The sequence below is a fragment of the Synchiropus splendidus genome, chromosome 4 (assembly GCF_027744825.2).
Source record: "Synchiropus splendidus isolate RoL2022-P1 chromosome 4, RoL_Sspl_1.0, whole genome shotgun sequence".
Taxonomy (NCBI): Eukaryota; Metazoa; Chordata; class Actinopteri; order Syngnathiformes; family Callionymidae; genus Synchiropus; species Synchiropus splendidus.
In genome coordinates this window covers 27,676,429-27,699,438 of record NC_071337.1, presented here as the reverse complement: position 1 = coordinate 27,699,438, position 23,010 = coordinate 27,676,429, and the positions used below count along the sequence as shown (strand labels likewise).

Sequence of the window (23,010 nt, the reverse complement as noted above, 5' to 3'; positions counted from 1 at the left end):
CCAGCCACTTCTGCCTGACTTCACGCGGACCTTTCATTTACAAATTTAAACGGCAGGGAGAAATATTTTACAAAGAGCGATCCAGTAAAAGTCAAGTCAATGAACGATTGCGGGTGATGACTTCAACTGCAAATATCAAGCGTCTATTTTAGTCTTCTTTATTTTCAAAATACAGACGTCGTCCTGCAGCTACTGCGCGAGAGGATGATTCCTCAGGCTGATAATAATACTTTTGCTTTTGTTTACTGATTTAAACAGCTCGTAGACTAGTTCGACTACTTAGTTCCTATCATTTTCATCATGTGACATGTATATTGATTCTGTCACCTGAAGCTATATCAACGAAATCCAGCTTTTTAATGCGTGTGCGTTCATTCGACTTTCCGCGTCGTATTTCGAGAGCGACTGGTGCCATTGTACACTTTATGGGCCTCAGAAGTCATTTGACGTCTGACATCGTGTAGTCGTTGGCTGGGTTCAACTTGCACGGGAGGTTCGATGAATGTGTGTCGTGAAAACCCTCAGCGGGGCGGTGTGACATTCCTGCCCGCTTGTGTGGCGCTTCCACCAGCCTATGAGACGCAGCGCCTCGGCAGGCACCGTGGTGGGGCGGCGCTCCTCAATACGTTTGTGTGGAAGTGAAAGCGTGTGCGTCTCGCCAGTCACGTGCGCGGAATTGCTTCAGCCGGCTCCAGAGTTCGGTCCGATTACCGGCTCCAGCTGTGGATCCCGGCGGGTGTCATGCTGGACCTGAGGCTCCAGTTCGATCTGACAGATGTGGAGAAGGAGCTTTACCGCAGGGAGGCGTCTGTGAGCCGGGGGACAGGTGAGGCGGTCAGGTGACGGGTGAAGACTCCTTCTTATAAAACTGTTGAACTCGTTGTTGACGTATTGGATGTGCAGCAGGTGGCGCTACAAGTGTTTATTCAAAGTGTCCGATTCTTCCAAACTTCTGCTCTCGTCTCCAGGCGGTCTGGAACTGAGGATCCTCAACGTGGAGCAGGACGGCGGGATGCTCCTCAGCTGGACGGTCAGTTACGTGCTGCTGCTGCTGAGGTCGCTGATGAATTTGTTGAGCTGAGAACCACTGACGCCCACAGGGGGACGACGGCTGCACCAAGATCGGCAAATTCGAGCCGAGAACTAAACGCACTAAGGTATTGTGTGTGCGTGCGTGTAAGCATATCTATCCAAGTGAGGTCCAGTTTGGGTGGAAACACCATCTTGTGGGGCTCTTATGGCTTTGTGGGGCCCTTTTGCCTGACCCCAGAAGGATAAGCCCCAATTGGAGGATGATGACTGTGAAATAACTGGGTCTTTAGGATGGTTAGGTTGAGGGTGAGGGGCTGGGGAAAGCACTGTGGGAATGAGCAGTCCCTACAAAGATGGTGCGACAAACCTGTGTGCGTGTGTGTTTCACTGAATGAACGTATACGCACTTCTGACACCATCCAGGTCAGTCATTCTCCTCCTCCATGTCACATCAGTTTTCCTGTGATTGTGCTCTTCAGCTCCTCTACGCCTTCGACCGTTGTGTGTGCATCAGCAGCTGCTCGTTGAACTCTGAAGAAACGTTGCTTGGTGAGGAGGCCAGTGCCTGTCTTTTTCTCTCTGTTGATAGTCATTTTACATTTTGTCTGCAACAGCTGTCAGTTTGAGCCAAAACCACAGAGACGACCAGAGACCGAAGCCAAGTACGCGCACACACACACACACACGCACACGCACGGACACATTATTTATTATTGCCTTTTCTTTCCATATTTCATATGTGTGTGTATCAGTCTCTAAGTGCGTAACTCTACTGATGGAGATTCGTCCCATCCACAACACCAAAGTGCTGAAAGCTGTGGACTGCAGGGTCAAAGTTCAGGTGGGTTTTCGTGCCGTCTTCATGTCAGTTTCTTCTTCATGTTTGTCTGACAAAGTTGTCACTGTGAGCCAGAGTTGTCTTTCATATTTATGTCAGCTACTATCACGTGAACTCTGCTGAGGTGTACAGAGAGCTGAACCAGAAGAGTAAGCTGTCCATTGTCCAGTGGCTTTCTACACCCACTACACTTAGTATTGACCGACGAAACCTGCTCACATATTAGATTCTTCTGGGTGGGATGTCTGGACTCTCTCTCAGAGATAGAAGCTCAGTCATCCAACTCAGAGTAGAACCACCGACCCTCCATCAGAGATCAGTTGAGGTGGCATCTTGGCCGGATGTCTCCCGGACTTGCAAGGTGTTCAACCAGGAGGAGGCCCCGGGGCAGAACTGGGACACGCTAGAGAGATGACGTCTCTGTGTTTAACTCCTCAGTATTCCTCCTGAATATTTCTGGTGGCTGGGAAGTCCATGTCTCTTCACTTAGGCTGCTGCCCTCACTGCCTGAGGAGAATGAGTGCAAGGGGATGAGAACCCTTTCACTGATCTTTGTTCTTCATGTGTTGGTCAGTTTCTTCATGCAGTCACGGAGCACCGGACGGTCCATGAGAGTCACCTGCTGGTGCTGACGGGGGACGGATGTGAGTTGAACTTGGATTCAGAGTAGAACCTGATCTCAGAGTGGACAACATGAACTTCTGATCTTCTAGATGTGGACCTTCTTCATGTGCCACTGACCCGACAACAAGGGGACAGAGTGGTGAGTCCATGTGTCCTGTGGTCCATGCCTGACCTTGTCCTTGACCATCTCTTCCTGCTATGATCAGGTGATGCTGAACCCGGAGCGTCTGTCCAGAACCGCTGAGCAGCTTGTGGAGGACGCCAGCTGTTTCCAGTGGGACCAGAACTCCCAGAGACTATTCTACATCAAACTCCAGGTGACTGACCTGCAATTGTACACACATGCACTATAGTGGTCTTGACTGTGGGTTGGTGTGGGTCTAGGATGGATCGATGTTGCTGCACTGTGTTCAGTTCTATCCGGACCGACGGTGTGAGACAGTGGTGAGTGTCATTGTTTGGTTACTTCTTTGTTATTCTTTGTTATTCTAGCTTTCTTGTCGCCCACCAGTTGCAGCTCCCTCTCAAGCTCCCGGAGAACGCTTTCCCTGAAGTCCAGTAAGACCACATCCAGAACCAACTGCTAAGTTCTTCATGCTCGTATGTGTCTCTCTCTGTCCTACAGATTTGTAAATTTAGGTTTTGATCATTTCCATACTTCAGTGAGAGAGAGGGTGAGGGTGGAAGTGTTCACACAAAGAGAAGGTGAGGCACACACAGAGATGATGAATCAATGAGTTTTATTGACAGCCGCTTCCTATGTTTGTCAGGAAGTTTGTATGTTTGTTGCAGCCGGCTTCCTGATGATGGACAGGAAGTGGCATATACTGTTATCCTGCTCCACAAAGGTATGTATCAGTGTGTGGGTGTGTAAGTCTGTGCTCCTTGTGAAAGCTCTCTCCTGTTACAGACGTCAGTAAAACGTTTCGGGTCACTTTGGGAAGTGAGCAGGAGGCATGTCAGCATCCACTCTTCTTCACCATAGGTCTGACCCCTGGACAGTAGAGTCTCCCTCAGTATGTATATTCATGTCTGTGTGTGTGTGTGTGGACAGGCTCCTACCTGGTGGCTCACCTGTCTGGCTGCTTCCTTCATTGCATCAACAGCCGACAACCGGAGCTCAGCTGTCACTCACTCTTCCTTTCAGGTGAGTGGTTAGATGAGAACCCTGTCAGAGATTCATGTATTCATTTCAGCTTCTGCTCCAGGAGATGACGCCGGCTCTGGTTTGCAGTCCGGGTGCTTCACTGTGCTGCATTCAGAGTCCGGGTCTGCCCTGTTGGACTGGACCAGAGGTCAGATGTACCAGGTGGAGTTCAGCCCCGCCCCCCTCCTGACCATCCTGCACTCCGCCACCCCAGCCAGGTCACTGTTGCCTCCTCACCTGTCCACAGTGACATCATGTGACGGCTCTTGATCCCTCAGCAGACAACCCAGGACCTGGGCAGACAGTCAGCGACTCGCTGCCCTCCACATCCTGCTGCTCCAGATGGGTTCTGATCCAGCTGTGGAGCTGCAGGTGAAACGTGGTGTTGATGTTTTGTGTGCAATGCACTTGTCTGGCTTACTTCTTGTTCTCCACAGATTATTGACTGGTTGTGTGATTGCATGACCCGGATCCACTCTTTCAACCCGTTCCAGGAGGTGCTTATGGGTCAGTGGTGCTTCATGGGTAGAACTCACTATGAGGTGGCTTAATTAAGCCCGCTGACTCGTCTTTCCTGTGGACAGCCTCCTTGTTCAGAATGTGCTGCCACCAGACTCTCGGTCTGGACCCAGTTCTGCCGTTCTCCTCGCTGCAGCAGCTCCAGGTTCGGTGGAGGGTGATAATATGGTGATTCCCCTTCATCTGTATAACACTCTGTTGCCGTCCAGGAGGTAGCGCCGAGTCTGCTGGACGTCCCTGGTGCCATCTGCTCAACAGAGACGCAGCTCAGAGCCGTCTGCACTGTGAAAGTACGAGCCACTGGTCCATTGCCCCTTGTGGGACCACCTCCTGAGTGTGTGTGTGTGTGTGTGTGTGTGTGTGTGTGTGTGTGTGTGTGTGTGTGTGTGTGTGTGTGTGTGTGTGTGTGTGTGTGTGTGTGTGTGTGTGTGTGTGTGTGTGTGTGTGTGTGTGTGTGTGTGTGCAGACTGGTGGAGTCCAGGGTTTCTGGTCGGAGCTCCAGTGGAACATTGAAAGGTCAAAACACTTGAGAGCTCTTCAGAACTCCCGGTACCAAACCACCACCATCAGAGACGACTGGAACAAACTGGTCAGGACTCCTCTGTTTCCTCTTCACCTTACTTCCTGCCTGAACGATACCAAAGCTAAGTTCTGTTTCAGCAACGTGGGGCGACTCCATCTGCTGTGAGGAACCTCTTTCTGGAAGATGCTCAGAAGTAAGTGGAGCCAGTGAGGTCAAACCACCTGACGTGAGTTCTGAATTAAAGGAAGCTCACAGCTCCTGGAGTCCACAGAGACACGCTGATGGAGATTGACTGCAGATGAAACAAAGAACATGGCGAACATTACTAATTCACATTTAGCCAAGTACCAGACACACAAAGATGAATGTTCAATCTACAAGTGATGGTGTGGTTGATATTTGTGTTGCAGAGTTCTGAACGCCATGGACTCATGTCTGGGTGAGAGCAGGCTCCTCTTCCTTCCTCACTTTCTCCTTTTCCCCTGCGCTGTCCGTCTTCCCTCCCTTCATTCGTCTTCTACTCTCCTCTTCATCTCTCCCTCCTCCTTCTCTTCTGCCTTTCATCTCATCCATCCTACTCTTCCCTCTCACTTGACTTTAGTCCAGATGTTCTGACTAAGTCGGGCTCCTCACAGGCACGCACATGATGTTGTTTGTCATTCCAGACAAAAGACTTGTGCCGCTCCTCCAGGAGGACGACCACCTACAGAGGGCGCTGATCGGCCTGGTGAGACATGTAACACATCATGCTGCACCACAGTGTCACAAAACACAACACATACAACAAGAACGATCCACCTTCACAGTCAATGTAACGCGTAAAACTTAATACGACACAATTAGATCACAAACACAAAACAATAGATGAAAATGCATCGCAAGAACACAACATGTCAAATGATAAGAAACACAGTCGCGCGTCTTAGTACAGATATCTTGTCTGATACATAATGCATCAATAAGGTTACCAAGCTGACAATAACCATTGACACATCACAACACATATGGGTTATCCAACAGTCAAAACTACACAGCTGCAGCGCGGTTATTCAACATAACACAATCATCACACTCTAATGTAGCAAAGAAGGATGCAGTAATAAACCCTTTTTGTAAACACAACCTAAGCTTGTTGCACAACCTGTTGCAACACATTTACTATTGATCTGTAACATTTTGATACATGAATATGGACGATCAAAATCATGCTCACACAAGCACAGACATGCATCGCTTGTTACGCTCACGCTCGTGGGAGAACATCGGCTCAATTGCTGTTAATGTTTCTCTGACAGACAGTGAACAAACTTCGGGAACATCTCAGGAGGTTCGTGCCGCGACTTGGCAAGAAGAAGATTGACGCCATTGCCATCGACTACGTTGCCAAGCTGGTTTGTTTTCATATGAAGTTCGCTATCGAGTCGCGAGAGATTGTCTGGACACAAGGTGTGTGCTTGTGCCTGAGTGTCGTTGTCTCATAAAGTGTATTGGCCAGGAGCTGAGCCATGGTGGACACTGCACATCAAGTGTTTTGAGGACGCAGCTGGAATGTCTTTTATTGCTGACATTTCTACTTTTACAGTTCAGAATACACGTTAGAACTTTGAAACATTAGTGCTACTCAACGTTTTAGCCATTGTCCGTATTTTTATCTGAAGTTACACTCATATACACACACACACCACCTGCAGAGCAGCAAGTTCTGGTGCCGCTGTGTCTCTCTTCGACTCGTGACTTGAGGTCTTACGAAACAAAACTGCCAGAATGATTGTCGAGACGACACACTGCGTGAGTGAAAGTGAAAGTGTGAGGAATGAGTGAGGGTCATGTGGTGACTATTAAATGAGAGTCAAAAAGTCTGTGATGATCACGGAATGTGAACGGCAAAATTAAAGTCAAACAACTTTCGTGTCCAAATGCACTCACTTAAACATGAAACCAACAAACAAGCAGCTGACTACGATTGAGTTCGGTACAAGTTGGGCAAGAAGCCAACAGTGGATGATGACACGCCGTCGCCATGCAGATGTTGACCAACACTTGATCATGAAGTCACAGCTTCAACGTGTGTGTGTTTGTGTGTGTAGTTGGAGCTTATCAGGCATATGCTCGAGTCAGTCTGGCTGAGATACAAACTGGATCCTCATGTTCTGAGCTTGTGAGTATCCTCCCTTTGTGTGTGTCATGCCTGAACTTCTCGCGCCCCCTTGCTAGTGTGTGTTCACATGAACACACAAGGTTCACTGACTCTGATCTCAGGGGAGTTTTCAGGTTATGTAATGTGTGTGTGTTACAGGAAGGCGTCGGTAGGACCAGCAGAATCAGCCGTGTTTCACTTCATGTTTCGCACCCTGGAGGCCACACTGGGGCTCTGTCTGCCCCTCCCACTAGGTACCACACACACACATATTGGTTTCTCTGTCCTTGTTAGGACTCATTGATCTTCCATGCTTTCCCCAGCCTTTCACCCTAAACCTAACCATCCAAACCACATGGCTAACCTTGACCTGGACTCTGAACTAAACTTAAACCCAATTATAATGACCCAGTTATTTTGAAGTTTTGACCTTCAAAATCTTATGCGGACCAGCCGAATGTCTGACACCGATTTTGTCCATGCAAAACTATCAAGACATGCACACACCTCTCACCGTAAACCATCTAAAACAAATGGCTAAACTTAACCAGGACTCTGAACCAAACTTCAACCTACTTGTAATAATCTTGTTGTTTTGAAGTCTTCATCCTCAAATTGAGGATTAACCTTGTGGTGTCCTGCAAAAGGGTCCCACAATGGGGTGTTTTCCCCCAAAGTGGACTTCACTAGGATAGATAAGCTTAAACACCCTAGGGAGAGTTTGTGCGTGCATGACACTGAAAACATTAATTCCAGACGTTAACAACACTGGTGTTTTGACTTTTTTTTCTGAATACAGGTTTTATGAATCTCAGTTTGGTTTTCACTCCTGCTCTCTCGCAGGCTTCAACTCCCTCTTGTCTGTGCTCGCTCTCCGCTGTCTCCCTCGCCACACCTTCCTGCAGTACCTGGACCACCGATGTTTGCAGCTGACTGAGTCTTTTGTTTGTCGGCTCATGACAGGTGAGTGATGACGGACACACTCTTACCTGGACACTCACACACAGCACGTTGCAGACACTTCCTTGAGCTCAGTCTGGTAAACAACTTTTTTATAGCACATTTTTTCTGATGTCATCATTTGCAAGAGTTCACATGGAAGTGCCAGCACCTCAGTGCTTTGACTGCTCCCTCCTCGTCCCAAAGAGGACAAGCAGAGGTCCACAGATGAATGTGATGGTCCTCCACTTTCACGCTGATGAAGGTTCTGTTGTTCTTGTTCCAGAGCTGGACAATAGTGACGACAATGAGAAGCTAAAGTTCAGTGTCCTGAGCAGACTCACACAGGTGCGTGTGCGTTCGCGAGAGTGTGTGGTACGCTACTTCATTATTGTGTGTGCAGCCACTGCAGCAGAAGCTATTCCACATGTGGGATCATCCCATCAGCTCAGCATCGATCTCCAGAGCTTATGTCGGAACTCTGCTGGAGCAGCGACACACTCACAAGGTAACGCACTCACACATGCATCTGTCATGAGCTGTGCTGGACCTGAACAGAAACCCAATTGAAACCTGGTCCATGGCCCCACAAGTGCATGCTGTTTCAGCTGTGTTGTGCTTCTTGCAGGGATTTGGAAGCAACAGGGAACGTTCCAGCTTGGGAACGGACTTCCTGCCTCTGACGTTCCTGACGGGGATTCTGTCGGACGTGGAGGGCGCAGGTGAGTTCCCAGCCCACTACTGTGTCTTTGACTCTGGAGATGCGTTTGTTAACGTGTGTGCGCACACGTGTGTGCAGCTTTGCAGCAGGTCCAGCAGCAAGAAAACATTGACTCTCATTTTGTGGAAGAAACAGCTCTGAAGCAGACGCTGGTGTCACTGGGGTTGCAAAGGAAGTGAAGGAGGAGAGAAAAACCCACACAATGACAAACACAACAAAAAGGGATTTTGTGGAATCAACTTCATTTCAAATTGAACTCAAAAAACGGACAATGACACCGCACCTCTCAGGTTGACTATGTTCCCAGTGTTCTCCACAGGATCTGTGGTGTGTCTCAGTGTGCATCTGTGTGTGTCTGTCTGCACATGTGCGTCAAAATAAAGGGACCGTACTTATCCAGGGAGCCAATTCTCTTCAATAGACTGCTGTGGACTATAAGTGTAGCTAGTTGTATGACGGTTCATAGGCTGTGGATGGATTCACCGCTGACATGTTGAGGTACTGACATGTGTTCTTGAGCTGAGTGAGAACTCTCTCCACCATAGGCTCCTTAAGATACTCGGCTCAGAGCCAAGCCTACTCCATGAAAAACACAGTGTTGTTGTTGACCTGATGATGTCAGATGTCATGCATTAGGTGGGGGGGGGGGAGTGTCTGGCGGCTGCTGTGGGCTGCCAGGGCTTGACCGGTGCCAGGGCACCGTAGGGTCGGGGCAGCGGCAGCCCCTCAGTCTGGGGTATATATGCATTGGGTCGAGGTTCTGCAGTGGTCCGCTCTCCACTGGGTAGCTGGTACCACTGGTTCTGTTGGGCCCTCTGTGGGAGCAGAAGCGACCATCAACAAGGCATCTTCATCCATTCACATTCAAACCCTAACCCTTAGAGTCACTTCCAACTTGAATCCTTTCCTTCCCTCTGCGCTGCCTCATTTCCTCTTTCACTTCTTTGTGTGACTCTCTTTATCACCCTCTTCCCTTCAGTGTGTGTTTGTATGTGTCACCTTCTGTTGCTCCTCTTTGTCTCTCAGTCTCCTCCTCCTGTCTCGCAGCATCTTCCTCCACTCTTCTTCCACCTCAGGACAGGGAGGAAGGCCTCGGTCCAGCCGGCACCGGCAGGTGTCCAACTACAACACACATACTCTCTCACTTTGAGAACAGTTGTTGGTTCCACACATGGATTGTTACCCTAACTACACACACTGTTGTAAGCTATTAATGGACAGCGACCTTACACCACATCACGAGTGTTTGTCTATGTGCTCTGACCTGCACCTCCTTCTCTCGGATCTCCTGCTGCAGTGAAAACAGGGCTGCTTGCTTCATGGAGAGTTGCGCTGACACGGACATCAGGCGATCAGACGATGACAGCAAGCCGCTACGGAGTTCGTTGAGCTGCTCACGCGCACGTACACAAGGGTTACTCCCTGTGTGCCCTGTGGTGAGCTGAGGTCTCTCACCTTCTGAGCCAGACCCAGGCGCTCCTGCTTGCACTTCTCCACCTGTCCTGCAAGGGGAGTCGTCAACCTCGTCACCTGCTCCACCAAAAGTCGTTTCTCCAGTAGGTGTCGCTCTCTCCTTGTCAGACTCCGCTCCAGCTGTGTGTGCCAGACCAACATCTTTAGACCCCACCACAACAGTCACCCGATCAATGCATCACTTACCTGCTCCACCTTCCTGATCAACTCTGGGGTTGAATGGTCGCTTCCATTCACTTCCTTGTACTCAGATGTTTGATCAACAGCCTGTAGAGTCTCTGCCCGAGCCTCCAACAGCTGTGAAAGAGAGTGGACGGCATCACAGACCACCACCAAGTCACTCAAAGATCAAACCTTACTTCTTCCCTCATCCTCTTCAACCTCATTTTCATCCCCTCTCTTTCCCCTTTCCTGGCAGAGTTGAGTTAGGATGTACATACACCCGTAGTTCATCTTTATCTCCAACCTGTGTGAGTGTTTTCCATGTTGTGCTCCACGTAGATAGATGTTTTTGAAAAGACGTTTGACTAACATGCCGGAGGGGAATTCTCTGTGACGTTGACACATTCTGGAGTTCTGATGACAAGCAGATGAAGGCAGTCTGGTCCAGAAACACACCCAAATCCAGCTGTGTCTGTGTGTATGTGTGTGTCTGTGTGTGTGTGTGACATCATCCACAGAAACGTGATCTTGTTGTGGAAGTCAGTGTTTGAGAGTTGAAGCTGGGTCTTCAGACTTGCCTGGATCTGCAGCAGGGTGATCTCCTCCTCCAGCCTCCTGGAGAGCGGCACCTCCTTCTCCTTCAGCTCCACTTGTCTCCTCTCGTCATCCAGGACAGGCCGCAACTCTCTGCTTTCCTTCTCCAGCAGCTCCAGGCTTAAGCTGCCCTTCATCACAGCCTCCTCCTGGATCTTCAGCCTCTCGTAGCAGCTGGCCACCACCTCCTCCTGCTCCAGTAGCTGGACTCCTCTGTGGATCACACATAGCTTGATATCATGATACTCATCCACACTCAGGGCCACCACACCCAGTGGCAACACACTCAGCTGCAAGATGATCCAAACACCTTCCCATGGTAGACACTGCAGACACATACAAGAGACACGCATGAACACAAAGCTTACAGAGTGTTCCTCCGCTGCACCGACACCTCCTGGTTCTTGCTGAGGTCCAGTAGGACTCTCTCCTGCAGCTCCACGCTCCGCCTCAGACCTCGCACCTCCGCTCTGTGGTCCTCAAACATCTGAGTGAGATGCTGGAGCTTCCACGTGGTCTGTAGACAGAGAAGGTCAGCTCAGCTCAACACATGCGGCCAACTGAAACAGTACCACAAAGGAGCAGAGATGAGCAGACCTGTGACAGGAGGTTCTGGAGGTGTTCTCTGGTCTTGCTGTTATTGCTTATCTTCATCTGAGCTTTGCAGTGCAAGCTGTGAACAACACACGGAACCATGAACACCCAGTCTGCTTGGACAGAGGAGCTGTCATGAATCAGCTCAGTCAGGAGCGAGCCCACCCAGTACCTCTCTTTGTTGTCCAAAATGCTGCGCTGGATCTCCACCTGGTGCTCCAGGAGTCCCAGCTGCTGTGTCAGCTGGGTAGTGCTGTGAGCTGCGACCAGCTTCAGGTCCACAAGCTTGTTCCTTTCAGCGTCCATCAGCTCGCACAGCTTCCCATACTCAGAGCTCCTGGAAGCAGAAGATTCAGGTCAGCGCTAGTGACGCTCGGCTGCTCGAGACTGAATCTGACTGAACCTTCTCCGCAGACACGAGTCAAGTTTCTTCTGATCTTGGATCGTCTGGTCTTTCCCTCCCAGTTCCATATCCAGATTTCTCAAAGTTCCCTGAAGGTTGGTCAACTTCTGAGGTCACTTCCTATGTGTACGTGTGTGTGTGTGTGTGTGTGTGCTGCACCTGGACCCTGAGGAGCTCACGGTGCTTCAGGTTCCTCTCCTCAGCTCTGAGGTGTCTCAGGCTTGTGAGGTGTTGGATTTCTTCACGGAGGCGATCAGACCTGTTCAGCATCACCTGAGCTTCCAGCTGCTCTTGTGACTCCAGGCTCTGATCACCACACCTCCGAACCTGGAAATCATCACCAGTGTATTCATCTTTATCTTAGTCATGATCATGATTGTCATCACCCCTTTTGGTGGCAATTTCCGTGAAATGATCATTTCCCGTTAACAACCACTGGAAAGTTTCATCATGCTTTTCTGAGAATTTCCGTGAGAACAGTTCAATTTCCTCTCAACATTTGAACTTCTCTTCATTCAGTTCAGCTGACGCTGCACTTAGGTTTCCTCTTTTGTATCCCGTGTATATCATGATAACAAAGACCCAAAGATGCCCGCTCACCTGCTTGGCCAACTGCATAACCAAGGCGTCCACCTCTCTCTGAAGCTGTGCCCTCTGATGGATGGCAGTTGGGCACCTCCGCAGCAGGTCCAACTGAAAACATAAATCACAACCTCAAATAGCCCGAATGCTGACATGTTCTGAAGTTCAAGTTCTGAAACCTGAAAGTGAAGTTTGTGGTAACGGTGACTGTGAATGTCTGTGAATTAACTCTTGATAGCTTCACCGCTAATGAGCACTTGCTAAAGTGGAAGATATGGTAAAGGATGTTTGCTTAATTCCATTAAGTTAGAAGGTGCATCTCAAAACCAGAAGAAGAAAGACGCCCTCTGACATTAACAGCAAACGTGAGACTCTGGGCCTTGGGCAGATTCAGCTGCGATGTGTAATGCCCACATTAGCGTAGCTCACATTTTGATACAAAATGTTTCCCCTGTTGCAGTGTGTCCGAGTCACTCCAACATGATGCATTGCCACTTCAGCTCTGCAGGAACGTTCAGGTGGTTGCGTCATGTGACGACTTCACCTGATCCTGCAGCCTTCCAGTGTGTGACAGCGTCTGCTGCAGCTGCTCGCTCGAGATCATCACTGACCGCTCCACCGTCTTCAGAGCTTCCCTGAGCCTGAGGAAAATGCCGATAAGGTGAGTGTGGCAGTGCATGCGAGAAGTGACATGGCTCTGCACCTGCTCTTCTCCTTCCGCAGCAGACAAAGACGCTCCTGCAAGAGGCGGCGATCAGCCGCAGAGCCGCAGAGCTTCAGTTCCAGGATCCCCCTGGACAGCCAGACACACGTACAGGTCTAGAATATGGAAATGTCCACATCACCTCCAACCTGTTGCCCGTGAGCTCCGCCTCCTCTTCCTGCTGCCGCTGAATCTCCTTCTCCAGACACCTGCACCTCCTCTCTCCAACCTCCACCTGAGCCAGCAGTTCCTTCAACTGCTCCTGGGCCTCTGTCCTCCTTGACTTGAGGGACACACTGACATCCTGCAGCTTTTTCAGCTGCTGCTCCAGTCCACCGATCTGCTGGTCCAGAACCTTTATCTCTCTCACTGCAGCTCTGAGAGGAGGGGAGAGAAGCGTGAAGGAGTGTGTGGTGCTCCTGAACACCAAGAAGGTTCTAGAATCTAGATGATGTCCTAGTCACATGAAGCTCACAGACCCAGATCAGGACATGCAGAAACACACAACTCACTCTCTTCTTTCTGAACCATAGTCCTTCTCCACAATTTGCTTCGGACTGTTTAGGAGGGACACACATTCCTGCTAAAGTACAGAGACAGTGTTACACACACACATATGCTCAAAACACACAACAATCAAGCTCAGCAGTCTGACACACACATGTGCTCGAGTTTGTCGCACCATCGTCCGCTCACTCACATCATGCTTTCCCCTAAACCTAACCATCCAAAAGAAATGGCTCACTTTAACCAGGAATCTGAACCAAACTGAAACCCAATTATATTGACCCAGTTTTCTTGAAGTTTTAATCCCCAAATTGAGGCTTAACCTTGTGGGATCGACAAAAAAGTGCCCACAAAGAGCTGTGTTTCGGCAGCTAAACCAGCTACACCACACACACTTGCAGATACCTGCTTCACTTCCTCCAGGAGCGTCTGCTCCTTCTGAATTTCTGTCTCACAACAAAGAAGCTCTTCAGTCAGACGCCTGCAGAGAACACACACTCAAGTCAACACTCATTTACACTTTTCCAACACCATGAGTGTGAGAGAGAGTGAGTTAGTAGGACCTGAATTCCGCCCGGCTCAGTGCCACATCCTCCCTCAGAAGCTGATTCTGCTCCTGCAGGTTGCTGGTTCGAGTCTGCAGTTCCGGTGTGCAGATCATTGTGAGACAACAAGAGAGTGCATATTTGTGTGGTTACATGTGTGTTCTACAGGAACTCACAGGATCGCACTCTCTCAGGCTCCCATCCAGCAGCCACTTCTTCTCCTCCTGAAGACTGTGGAGGAGAACACAAGAGGCACATGAGGAGGGATAAAGGAATGTGTGTGTGTGTGTGTGTGTGTGACTATACATGGAGGGTGGAAGGAAGAATGAGTGACACGAACACAGGTGATGTAGATCTAGTCAGGTTTATTACGGATGAATCAAACTGATGGATGAATATATGAAGAATGGAACACCAGTGGCCATGAATGTATGAATGGATGCGGTATTGATCATCAAGATAAAATGGACCACCTGTGATCAATGGATGATTGCTAGATGGTGAGGGATGAACATCAGACAATGAATGAGTGACCTTCACCGCCTCAGTCACTGAGAAGTTGCAGAGCTGCTGCCTCGTGCTGCTCAGTTTTGTTTACGCCTGTCTACTGTCTACCATTCAGCCTGCGTGCATGAGTGAGTGAGAGCAAGAGAGTGCTGACGTGCGTGATAAGTGAGTACATGTGAAAGTACTGTACATGTCTGAGAAAGAGGAAGGGTGCATTTGACCTTCAAATTTGCAATGTCCTGTCTTTACACGGGCCACTGTGTGTTGCTTGTTTCAGTCCAGTGCGCCTGTAGACACAATGTAATGTGTACCAGAGTATCTGGACCCGGTTCTGCTGTTCTTGGTCCTCAGCGGCTCTCAATTGGTTGTGAGCGTCGAGCAGCTGGCGCCTGAGATGGTCTGCTTCAGTCTCGGTCTGCTCCTCCAGACCCTCCAGCTCCTCCTGGACGTTCCTCACCTCAGAGTGCAGCCGCTGTGCCTCCTGTAGAAGTCGGACCTCAGAATCCTGGGACCTGTCGAGAAAAGGGGTCAATGAAACATGAGGTCTTTGGCCGGTTTCTGGGTGAGCCGATGAAATTCCGACAGATGAGAGGATGAGTTTGAACTGTCTCACCTCCTTAGTGAGTCGCAGAGAAAAGTCAACTTGCTCTTCAGTGTTGCCATTGCAGATGGTGAGATCTTCTCCGACAACAGGAGCTGCAGAAACAGTCAGTTATGTTGAAAAAAATGTCAAGGCACACCACCAAAGAACCTCGGCCAAATCGTGCTCCGTCGAAAGTCTCATAAAAAAAAAAATCCCATTTAATTTGAGAAAAATTGTAGCTACTGACTCTCTGCAATTTTGGCAAGCTATTTACAGAAACAAATTACAGAAAAATGTCTCCAGAAAGGGGTGGGAAATATGACAAAAATATATCAAGATTTATTTAAAATAACTTTTTCTCATTTTATCACTATCACTTTTGCATGAAATTATTTTGGGTTTGGAGAAAAGCAAATCTTTAACATTCTTTGCATTAAGTTTTGAGCCAACTTTTAAACCACAAAGCAAGTTTTTATAGTCAAGTTTTGAAGTGAGACTGTTAGCTGAGACAGTCTTCAGCGTCGTGGGTCCGACAAGAAGCGCACCAACATTCTGTCGTAAAGCTGTGTGGTCAAGTTAGAGGAACATCAGGTTTAAAAACAACTCGTGTGGGAAGTGGAGCACCAAGCGCAGCGTTGCTGTGACTGTCAACACATCAGCATTGATCTGCGTGGGGTATATAAAGAATGTGACCGAATCCACGCAACCTGCTCACATTGGTAGATAGTTCTAATTGTTCATGACTCAATGTCATCATATCGCCCACCTCTATCTCCGGACATATTAGGGGAAATTGGAACATTTGGCATGATACACCAGCAGAAAAACACTGCCTCCATCATGCACCTGTCATCTCTCCATCCACCCTCCCACTAGTGTCAGCTCCAGAGGTCAGCTGACCAACAGTTGACATGTTGACCATGACTCTGGAGACCTCAACATCAGTGATCCTTTCACTTGACCACACGTCCTGCTGTTTGGCTGATGACACTAGGACACAAACAGGGTTGAGGATTCACCTGGGTGCTCTCACCACGGCCACACAGCTCTGTGGAGCTCAGAGTGGGTGATGGTTTGTGGTTGCAGACACACACGGCAGAGAGTAAGGTGACCATCAGACAGGTGTGTGTGAGGAAGAAACGGTGTGTCACTGGAACGGGACTATCACATGATGATGTCTCCCACACTTCCGAAACTATGTTCAAGATTACGTAATATTGCGCCCCTCCTTCTTCTCTCTCTCGCTCTCTCTTCTCTTCCTCACTCTCCCTCCCTCACAGCAACAGGACTGGAGGCACCAGTGTAGCTCCAGCAGACTAAACTTGTCTCAGAGAAGACAACATGAGGACCACAGTGTTGTGTGTCGCTCTGCTATCATTGGCTAGCAGAGCCTCGCAGGCCGCAGACTCCATCCAGAGGTGGGACACCAGTGGACCCAACGGTCTAGGACCTGACTTGCGCGCTTCCTGTCCGATCACGTTGAGACCCTCAGGCCAGTGTGGCCCCAGGGCGGAGGACGGGGAGGACTGTCCCTTCCAGCTCACGCTGCCTCCACTCACTGTCCAGCTCCCCAAACAGTTCCGGCTGCTGGAGAAGACCATGAAGGAGCTGCAGAGCCTTAAGGAGGTGGTGAACAAGTTGAAAAACAGCTGTCAGGAGTGCCGTGGGGTTCGCTCAGGGGCGCCACCACCGCAGATGGACCAGGGAGGACCGGAGCCAACAGGTGGATCCAGTCCGGAGGAAAGAGACGTTCAGCCAGCAGGGAAGAACTTGGCGAGTGTCAGCAGCGTGCAGGAGATGCAGGTAAGAACAGGCTCCGTAACCACAACTCCATTGACACAGTTCATTAATGAAGCAGCTCAGAGGTTAAGGATAGTCAACGTATGACTGAGAGGCTCAGCACCTCCTGTAGAGGAGGTTACGTCCAGAGTGAATGAGAGAAACTCACTTTCTTCACCCCCTCAGAACTCAATTTGAGTGTTCATCAGCTTCCTCTCTAACCTGAGCTGCAGTAACAAGGCTCAGATTTCCCTCTCCAGAGACCTCAACAGATCTTCTGGGGGATATTTTTTTTATTTTTTTTTATGAGTCCAGACACCTCTCAGTGTCCCCCCTTCTAAAGGAGCTCAGGAAACCTGTTTAAACCCAGTGTGTAGAATCAATAATCTGGATTTGACGTTGTTCCTGAAGAAGGAACGACATGGCCCTTGGGTTTAGAAGACCCAGGGTGATAAGCCACAATCAAAACCTGTACCCAGGCTCAGTCCTGGTCCTCATGGTGGACCATCTGAACCAACTACAGAAGGCGAGGTCTGATGTGCCCTTTATGAAAGCGGCCAGCTGGAATGTAAACACAGTAGATGTTGAAAGAGCCGCGAGGTCCGAGCTGGCAGCGGCCCACCAGGGAACATTCCTGCTTCTGTAAACATGGCGCCTGGTACGTCGCGGGCTCTCACGGCTGCTTTAGCAGAGTTGTCCACAACGGAGAGTGGACAAGGTTCCTTTTTTCTGAGAATCACCCTTGTTCTCCGCCTCTCTGCAGGTGAAGCTGAATCGGATGTCCACCAGCCTGCGAAATGCCCGGAGCCAGATCTCCGTCTTGCAGGGTCGTCTGGAGGGTCTGCAGTTGCTCAACATGGACAATGTGCAGGCCGTGGTGGACCAGCGGGTGGAGAATATCACTGGAGTGCTCAACAAACTGAGCTCCACCTGCACCAATCAGTGTGCCGTCCAGACCAGCCCTCAGTGTAAGACTCACTCTCCTGATCCCACCACGTCTGTGAGCACAGCGCCCACCACAGTCCCTCTCGCATAAGTGCTGTATTAGATTAAACCCTTCAACTGAAAATGCTCTTTAGTTCAGACGTGTGACTAAGTTTTACAAACATGATGCGAGACCCACAAATCTAAGTGAGACCCTGTGGGGGCAGTGGCAGACAGCACTTATAAACTAGTCATCTGGACGTGGAGAAGGGTCTCCTATGGGAAGTGCTGCGGGGGACGTGGAGCTCTTAAAATGGATCACTCTGGTGTCTGAATCTAGTCAGTGTTGCTGTTTTTAGGGAGGAGTGGACACATCCTGGTCTGACCTCTGTAACATGGTCACAATATTTGAGAGAAGTTCTCTGGAAAGAGAGGGTCAGTTTGGTCTGCCAAGTGTCCAGACTTTCTCTGAGAAGTAAAAGCTCAGTCATCCTGAGTAGAACCACTGCGCCTCAAACACAGCGGATGGGCCTCTAGACAGGTGGTGTCCAAGATTTTTGCGGTATTCATCTGGGAGGAAGCCCCAGGGCAGACCCAGGACACGCGGTCTCTCAGTTGAACATCTCAGTGTTCACTGCTGGAGGAGGATTCAGTCTTCATCCTGTCATTGCCAGGAAACAGTTTCAGGATGAATGACGCGAATGTTCCGGGGAAAGAGGAAATGAAAGCTGTCAGCAGTACAGTGACCTCGTCCAGAGCCGCCTGTTGTGAAAGACTTCACCTGCGTCATTGCGCTTGAGCAGTCAAACATCTCTCATTTGTCAGGAGAGCAACACAATAACACAAGTCTTACATAAGAACATTCCTCGAACAGCTTCCTGAGGAGCAGACCACCATTGAGATGGACTCTTTAGGGCAATGTTTTTACAGTCCAGATTTTTATTTGGTTTTAAGGGTCTCCATTGAGCATGTTTTCTTTAGTAGTCAAATCTCACATCAATTTTTCATTTTTGTAATTTCAAAGTTATATAAAGTTTTAAAAAATGGCTCCCTCGCAAAAAACAATACCAATATCATTCACTGTTGACAAACAACCGTTTACAAACAATTAAAAAAAAAGGTTCATTAACTTGGAGTTATCTTAATCAATTTGTTATCAAGCTTCAAAAGTGTCAGAACTGAGAGGTATCTGTAGTGTCTGTGACTGACATGTCAGTGAGTTGCATCCAGACATGCCTGTGACTCACGCATCTCACGTATCCGACTAACATCCCTGACTCACACGTCTGAAACATCTCACCACCTGCTCCATCACCTGCAGTGGGGCTCTTGGACACTTGTGTGTGTGTGTCCCCCTTGGCCTCAGAGACCAGCCACTCCACACCTCTGACCTTTTCCACTGCCCGCAGTCATCCTGGCCCCACGAGATTGTTCGGACTACAACGTGCTAGAGAGCAGGAAGAACGGTGTGTACAGAGTGACGCCAGACCCACGCAACGGCACTTTTGACGTCCTCTGTGACATGGAGTCCTTTGGTGGAGGCTGGACGGTCCTACAGAAGCGGCTGGACGGGTCTGTCAGCTTCAACCGCACGTGGGCCGACTACAAGAAAGGATTCGGGAACTTCAGGTGACCTGTTCTCCTCAGAATTAGGTCATGTTGAAATGTTGCCTTTCCGTCTTCCTTCCTTTATTCCCTTCCCTTCACTCCAACCTTTCATTTGCTGCTTTCCTTTTCTCCGAGCCCAGCTCTTACTTCCTTCTCTCCTTCCCTGCCTCTCCCTTCATTCCTGTCATCCTTTCCTCTCACCTCCTTCCTTCCTTGAATCTGTGGCCCTTTGCTTCTCTCCATCCATCTGCACCACAACTGACCGCAGTGGGTACCTCAGAAGGCCTCATCCTTTATTCACAGTCTTCCTCTCCTCTGAGGGCGGTAGAATGAGCGTCTATCTCTCCGGCTGCAGGGGCGAGTTTTGGCTAGGCAACGACCTCATCCATCTGCTGACGAAAGCCAAGGACATGATCCTGCGCATCGAGCTGGAGGACTTTGAGGGCAACCGAGAGTACGCCAAGTACGACCAGTTCTACGTGGCAAACGAGTTCCTGCGATACCGCCTCTCCATCAGTGGCTACAGGTGAGCATGTGGGGAGTGGCGCCCTGAGCCTCAGTGATGAACATGTCCCTCGTGTCCGCTCACAGTGGGACAGCTGGGAACGCCATCAGCTTCAACAAGCTTTTCAACCATGACCAGAAGTTCTTCACCACGCCTGACCGTGACAACGACATGTACCCAGCAGGGAACTGCGGCGCCTACTACAGCTCGGGTTGGTGGTTTGATGCCTGCATGTCAGCCAACCTTAATGGCAAGTACTACCATAAGCGCTACAAAGGAGTCCGGAACGGGATCTTCTGGGGCACATGGCACAACATGTCCTCAGAGTACTACCCAACAAACTACAGACAGGCTTTCAAGACAGTCAAGATGATGCTCCGCCCAAAGAACTATGCCCCGTAGGTGGAACGGTTGACACGCACCAACAGCTATGTGGACTGTAAAGACGGATGCCATCAAGTCTGTCCTCCAGCACCTTCCTCAGCTTTCACAGCAGCTTCACGTGGACTCGAAGAACTACACACATGATCATGCAGGGAAATCCACCCGTCACCTCATGATTCCAAAGAGAGGGCTACTTTATAAGTGCCGCCAGGAGCGATCCCACGACCTAAAGGGGAGAACTGAACAGAGCACGAGCGAGTCCCAGCCATGTCTAGGTGGTCATTCTGGAGTCTGAAATGTGTGCGGAGGAAAGTCCAGCTTTATCAAGTCGATATTTATTTACGTATGCCGGCATACATACCCGATTCCCACCACCACCCACAGTACCAGCCCTCTTGAATCCATGTGAGTGTGGATTGCTCTGTGGATAGAAGACCGCTCCCGAGCAGACCGACCCCGCCCACGAGCCTGGCTTCAGACTGGACTCAAGTAGACCACATCCAGACGAGAGTGACATCATTCTCAATTTGGCCTTCTTCTATAGAATCACTCGCAGACTGGTTGTCATGGGAGACCCGAATACAGGGAACAATGCACCTGGCATCATAACCTCTAGGTTCACAGGGCTCCCATCCCTAAACCACCGTCCCGACCACAGGAGAGACCATAGATAAATCAGGTTGCTCTTGTCTAGATGTGTCATTCAGCAGCCAGACATGTGGGTTAGCCACACTGCTAAAGCTAAGGTTGCTGTCACTCATTTTACTGTTGCTGCAGCAACTGTTGATATTACTCAAGCTAATGCTGATGTTGCTAGTAAATGTTGCTAAAGTATTCCGGCATTCCAGTATTGTGTTGTTAAATGACAACAATGTCGTTTTGTTACATTTAAATGGTTTCCAAACACTCTTTTAGGGCTCTTGTCGAAGTGTGGCATGAAGAGCTCCCGCTCTTTCTCTATCGAGGCCTCCCTCCACAAGAGTCAGCGCTCTATGGCAGAGTGACAGCGTTGCTTGCTGAGCAACATCTCTGTTTACTCACTCCACTTTTGATGGCGTGTGATGTTTTTACCCAGCACATAATCACACATGATGCTTCTGCACCACACGAACACCCACTGTTCCAGCGCTGTGAAGGGGAGACTCGGAGAGGCCGACTTGTCACAGTGCTATCTCTCATTCATGCTGCAGAGTCAGCAGCTTTCTGCCGACGCCTGAATAAAGATGTGACGAAAGCATGTGTACCAGTACTTTCTTGCAGTGGAACCATAAAAACAAACAACTCGATGACTGCCACTAGTCTGGATCAGTGAACGTCCATGTGAGATAAGGAAAGCTAATGGCTAAACTGGACTCTGCAAAGACCAGAGGCTCAGGTTTTGATCCGTAGTGGTGCCATGTGCCGGGTAGTAGGTGGAAGTCTGACCTGCTCCAGGAGCCTGAATGATGTCGAGATGGCAGCAGCATGACCGTCCACTGGGGGGCGCTCTTCCTCCAACTCTGAATGCATCGGACTCTGCAGGAACTCCGTCAAGGATCATCAGGCTGAGAACCGAGCAGAACATTTGACAACTGCTCGCAGCAGACAACTCACTTGGTGGCGTCCATAAAGTGACTGGTGCCAACACGCTCTGGAGATCATGTGCTGGACTCATAAACATGAGACAACCGTAAACACGCACTTGACTGAAACTAAACCCGAACCAAGTACAGCAGCCAACAGTATCTAATGTAAATGTACAACTCCGAACACACCTCTACCGAACCTCTCGGAGCCGGCACCAGCAGCAACTTCAGATGTCTGTATGAGTCTCCAACAAATCTCAGTGTTGACTGTGGTTACTATGGCAACCAAGATGACCGACGTCACTGTTGAAGCCGTGAGAAAAGCTGCTGCTCCGTCGTTCAACAAGTCGAAACGCCGCTCTAACGTCCGTTTAGCCGTCGCCTTGTCGGGTCTCTCAACAGCTCCTCCTCGTGGTCACACATGTGTTTGATCTTGACTATGGTATTAATGCACATTTGACGAAAATCCAAACTTTTTCTCCTTGTGTTCACGCCGAATCATTTTGGACGGTTACACGACCAAACACACATCTTGTTGGATGAAACAGCTCACTCTCATTGAAACTGAACGCTGAGTTAAACATTAAAACAGGAAGAAACATAAGATCTCTGTGCTGTAGTAACAACCGGACTTGAAAGACAAAAAAATTACATCAATCCGAGAGTGAGTTACCTTTCATCAGTGCTAAACAACATTGCTCTCTAGTGGCTGAATGTGGAAATTGTGTTTATGTTTCTGTACAGTAGGAGCAATTCAAGCAGTTGGCGAGAAAACTGACTCAGGGTTGTCGCTCGACCGACTTACTGGAAGAGGCCCCAGCTGGACGCTGAACACACGCAAATAGGGCAAGTTGCGATGAACCAGGCTGGAGAAATCATGAGGTTTCAAGTGTTCATCGCATGGCCAAACCACTATCATGGCCCTAACGGTGTCACATTAAGACCAGACTTGATACACGTGTATGAAAGACGGTGAATGACATAACTCTAAATCAATGTATAAATACGTAAATAAATGTGCACATATCGAAATAAAAAATAAATTACATTTGATTTTATTTTTTGTCAAACAGTGCTATTTCTGCGTATATATACACCTTTATTTATTTATA

At 49.3% G+C, this 23,010-nt stretch overlaps 3 protein-coding genes across 5 annotated transcripts; 2 read left to right on the top strand and 1 right to left on the bottom strand.

Annotated features, from left to right (window-relative positions):
- Nucleotides 1–699: 699 nt before the first annotated feature.
- Nucleotides 700–8,875, top strand: gsap (gamma-secretase activating protein). 3 transcript variants are annotated; one of them, XM_053863490.1, is made up of 32 exons: nt 700–826; nt 969–1,030; nt 1,101–1,157; nt 1,512–1,581; nt 1,647–1,694; nt 1,785–1,873; nt 2,445–2,514; nt 2,584–2,633; nt 2,701–2,811; nt 2,879–2,938; nt 3,006–3,052; nt 3,120–3,199; nt 3,265–3,342; nt 3,405–3,479; nt 3,549–3,641; nt 3,703–3,859; nt 3,923–4,013; nt 4,079–4,148; nt 4,226–4,305; nt 4,370–4,450; nt 4,627–4,749; nt 4,821–4,876; nt 5,094–5,122; nt 5,349–5,410; nt 5,979–6,074; nt 6,771–6,841; nt 6,980–7,074; nt 7,664–7,783; nt 8,046–8,107; nt 8,163–8,267; nt 8,388–8,481; nt 8,559–8,875. In XM_053863490.1, the coding sequence occupies exons 1-32, from the start codon at nt 742–744 to the stop codon at nt 8,657–8,659; spliced, it is 2,568 nt and encodes an 855-aa protein (XP_053719465.1). In that variant the 5' UTR covers nt 700–741; the 3' UTR covers nt 8,660–8,875. The 3 variants fall into 3 exon arrangements, 2 of the variants coding, with proteins under 2 accessions (XP_053719465.1, XP_053719466.1); XM_053863491.1 differs by lacking the exon at nt 3,405–3,479; XR_008414407.1 differs by lacking the exons at nt 6,771–6,841; nt 8,388–8,481; nt 8,559–8,875 and having other exon boundaries at nt 8,163–8,247.
- Nucleotides 8,719–22,237, bottom strand: ccdc146 (coiled-coil domain containing 146). Its single transcript, XM_053863489.1, has 23 exons — nt 22,088–22,237; nt 21,759–21,877; nt 15,164–15,246; nt 14,862–15,062; nt 14,220–14,274; nt 14,062–14,135; nt 13,904–13,979; nt 13,504–13,574; nt 13,141–13,368; nt 12,992–13,081; nt 12,833–12,929; nt 12,307–12,399; nt 11,866–12,033; nt 11,707–11,795; nt 11,476–11,640; nt 11,307–11,382; nt 11,078–11,226; nt 10,694–10,922; nt 10,140–10,250; nt 9,936–10,073; nt 9,745–9,870; nt 9,480–9,602; nt 8,719–9,295 (listed from the first exon to the last, which is right to left on the bottom strand). Exons 2-23 carry the CDS (start codon nt 21,840–21,842, stop codon nt 9,113–9,115), a joined length of 2,709 nt encoding a protein of 902 aa, XP_053719464.1. The 5' UTR covers nt 21,843–21,877; nt 22,088–22,237; the 3' UTR covers nt 8,719–9,112.
- fgl2a (fibrinogen-like 2a) lies at nt 16,417–21,568 on the top strand. Its single transcript, XM_053863493.1, has 5 exons — nt 16,417–16,936; nt 17,676–17,880; nt 19,246–19,465; nt 19,800–19,970; nt 20,036–21,568. Exons 1-5 carry the CDS (start codon nt 16,475–16,477, stop codon nt 20,349–20,351), a joined length of 1,374 nt encoding a protein of 457 aa, XP_053719468.1. The 5' UTR covers nt 16,417–16,474; the 3' UTR covers nt 20,352–21,568.
- Nucleotides 22,238–23,010: the final 773 nt, after the last annotated feature.

What these genes read in the sequence shown, in the direction of transcription:
- gsap (XM_053863490.1), top strand. Translation starts at nt 742, where the DNA reads ATGCTGGACCTGAGGCTCCAGTTCGATCTGACAGATGTGGAGAAGGAG. An exon ending in GAGACGACTGGAACAAACTG is followed by an intron (nt 4,750 to 4,820) that starts GTCAGGACTCCT and finishes GTTCTGTTTCAG; the next exon opens with CAACGTGGGGCGACTCCATC. An exon ending in GATCCTCATGTTCTGAGCTT is followed by an intron (nt 6,842 to 6,979) that starts GTGAGTATCCTC and finishes TGTGTGTTACAG; the next exon opens with GAAGGCGTCGGTAGGACCAG.
- fgl2a (XM_053863493.1), top strand. Translation starts at nt 16,475, where the DNA reads ATGAGGACCACAGTGTTGTGTGTCGCTCTGCTATCATTGGCTAGCAGA. An exon ending in CGTCCAGACCAGCCCTCAGT is followed by an intron (nt 17,881 to 19,245) that starts GTAAGACTCACT and finishes CACTGCCCGCAG; the next exon opens with TCATCCTGGCCCCACGAGAT. An exon ending in AAAGGATTCGGGAACTTCAG is followed by an intron (nt 19,466 to 19,799) that starts GTGACCTGTTCT and finishes CTCCGGCTGCAG; the next exon opens with GGGCGAGTTTTGGCTAGGCA.
- ccdc146 (XM_053863489.1), bottom strand. Translation starts at nt 21,842, where the DNA reads ATGCATTCAGAGTTGGAGGAAGAGCGCCCCCCAGTGGACGGTCATGCT. An exon ending in CTCTGCGACTCACTAAGGAG is followed by an intron (nt 15,063 to 15,163) that starts GTGAGACAGTTC and finishes TTTTCTCGACAG; the next exon opens with GTCCCAGGATTCTGAGGTCC. An exon ending in GCCTGGGTCTGGCTCAGAAG is followed by an intron (nt 9,871 to 9,935) that starts GTGAGAGACCTC and finishes GCGCGTGAGCAG; the next exon opens with CTCAACGAACTCCGTAGCGG.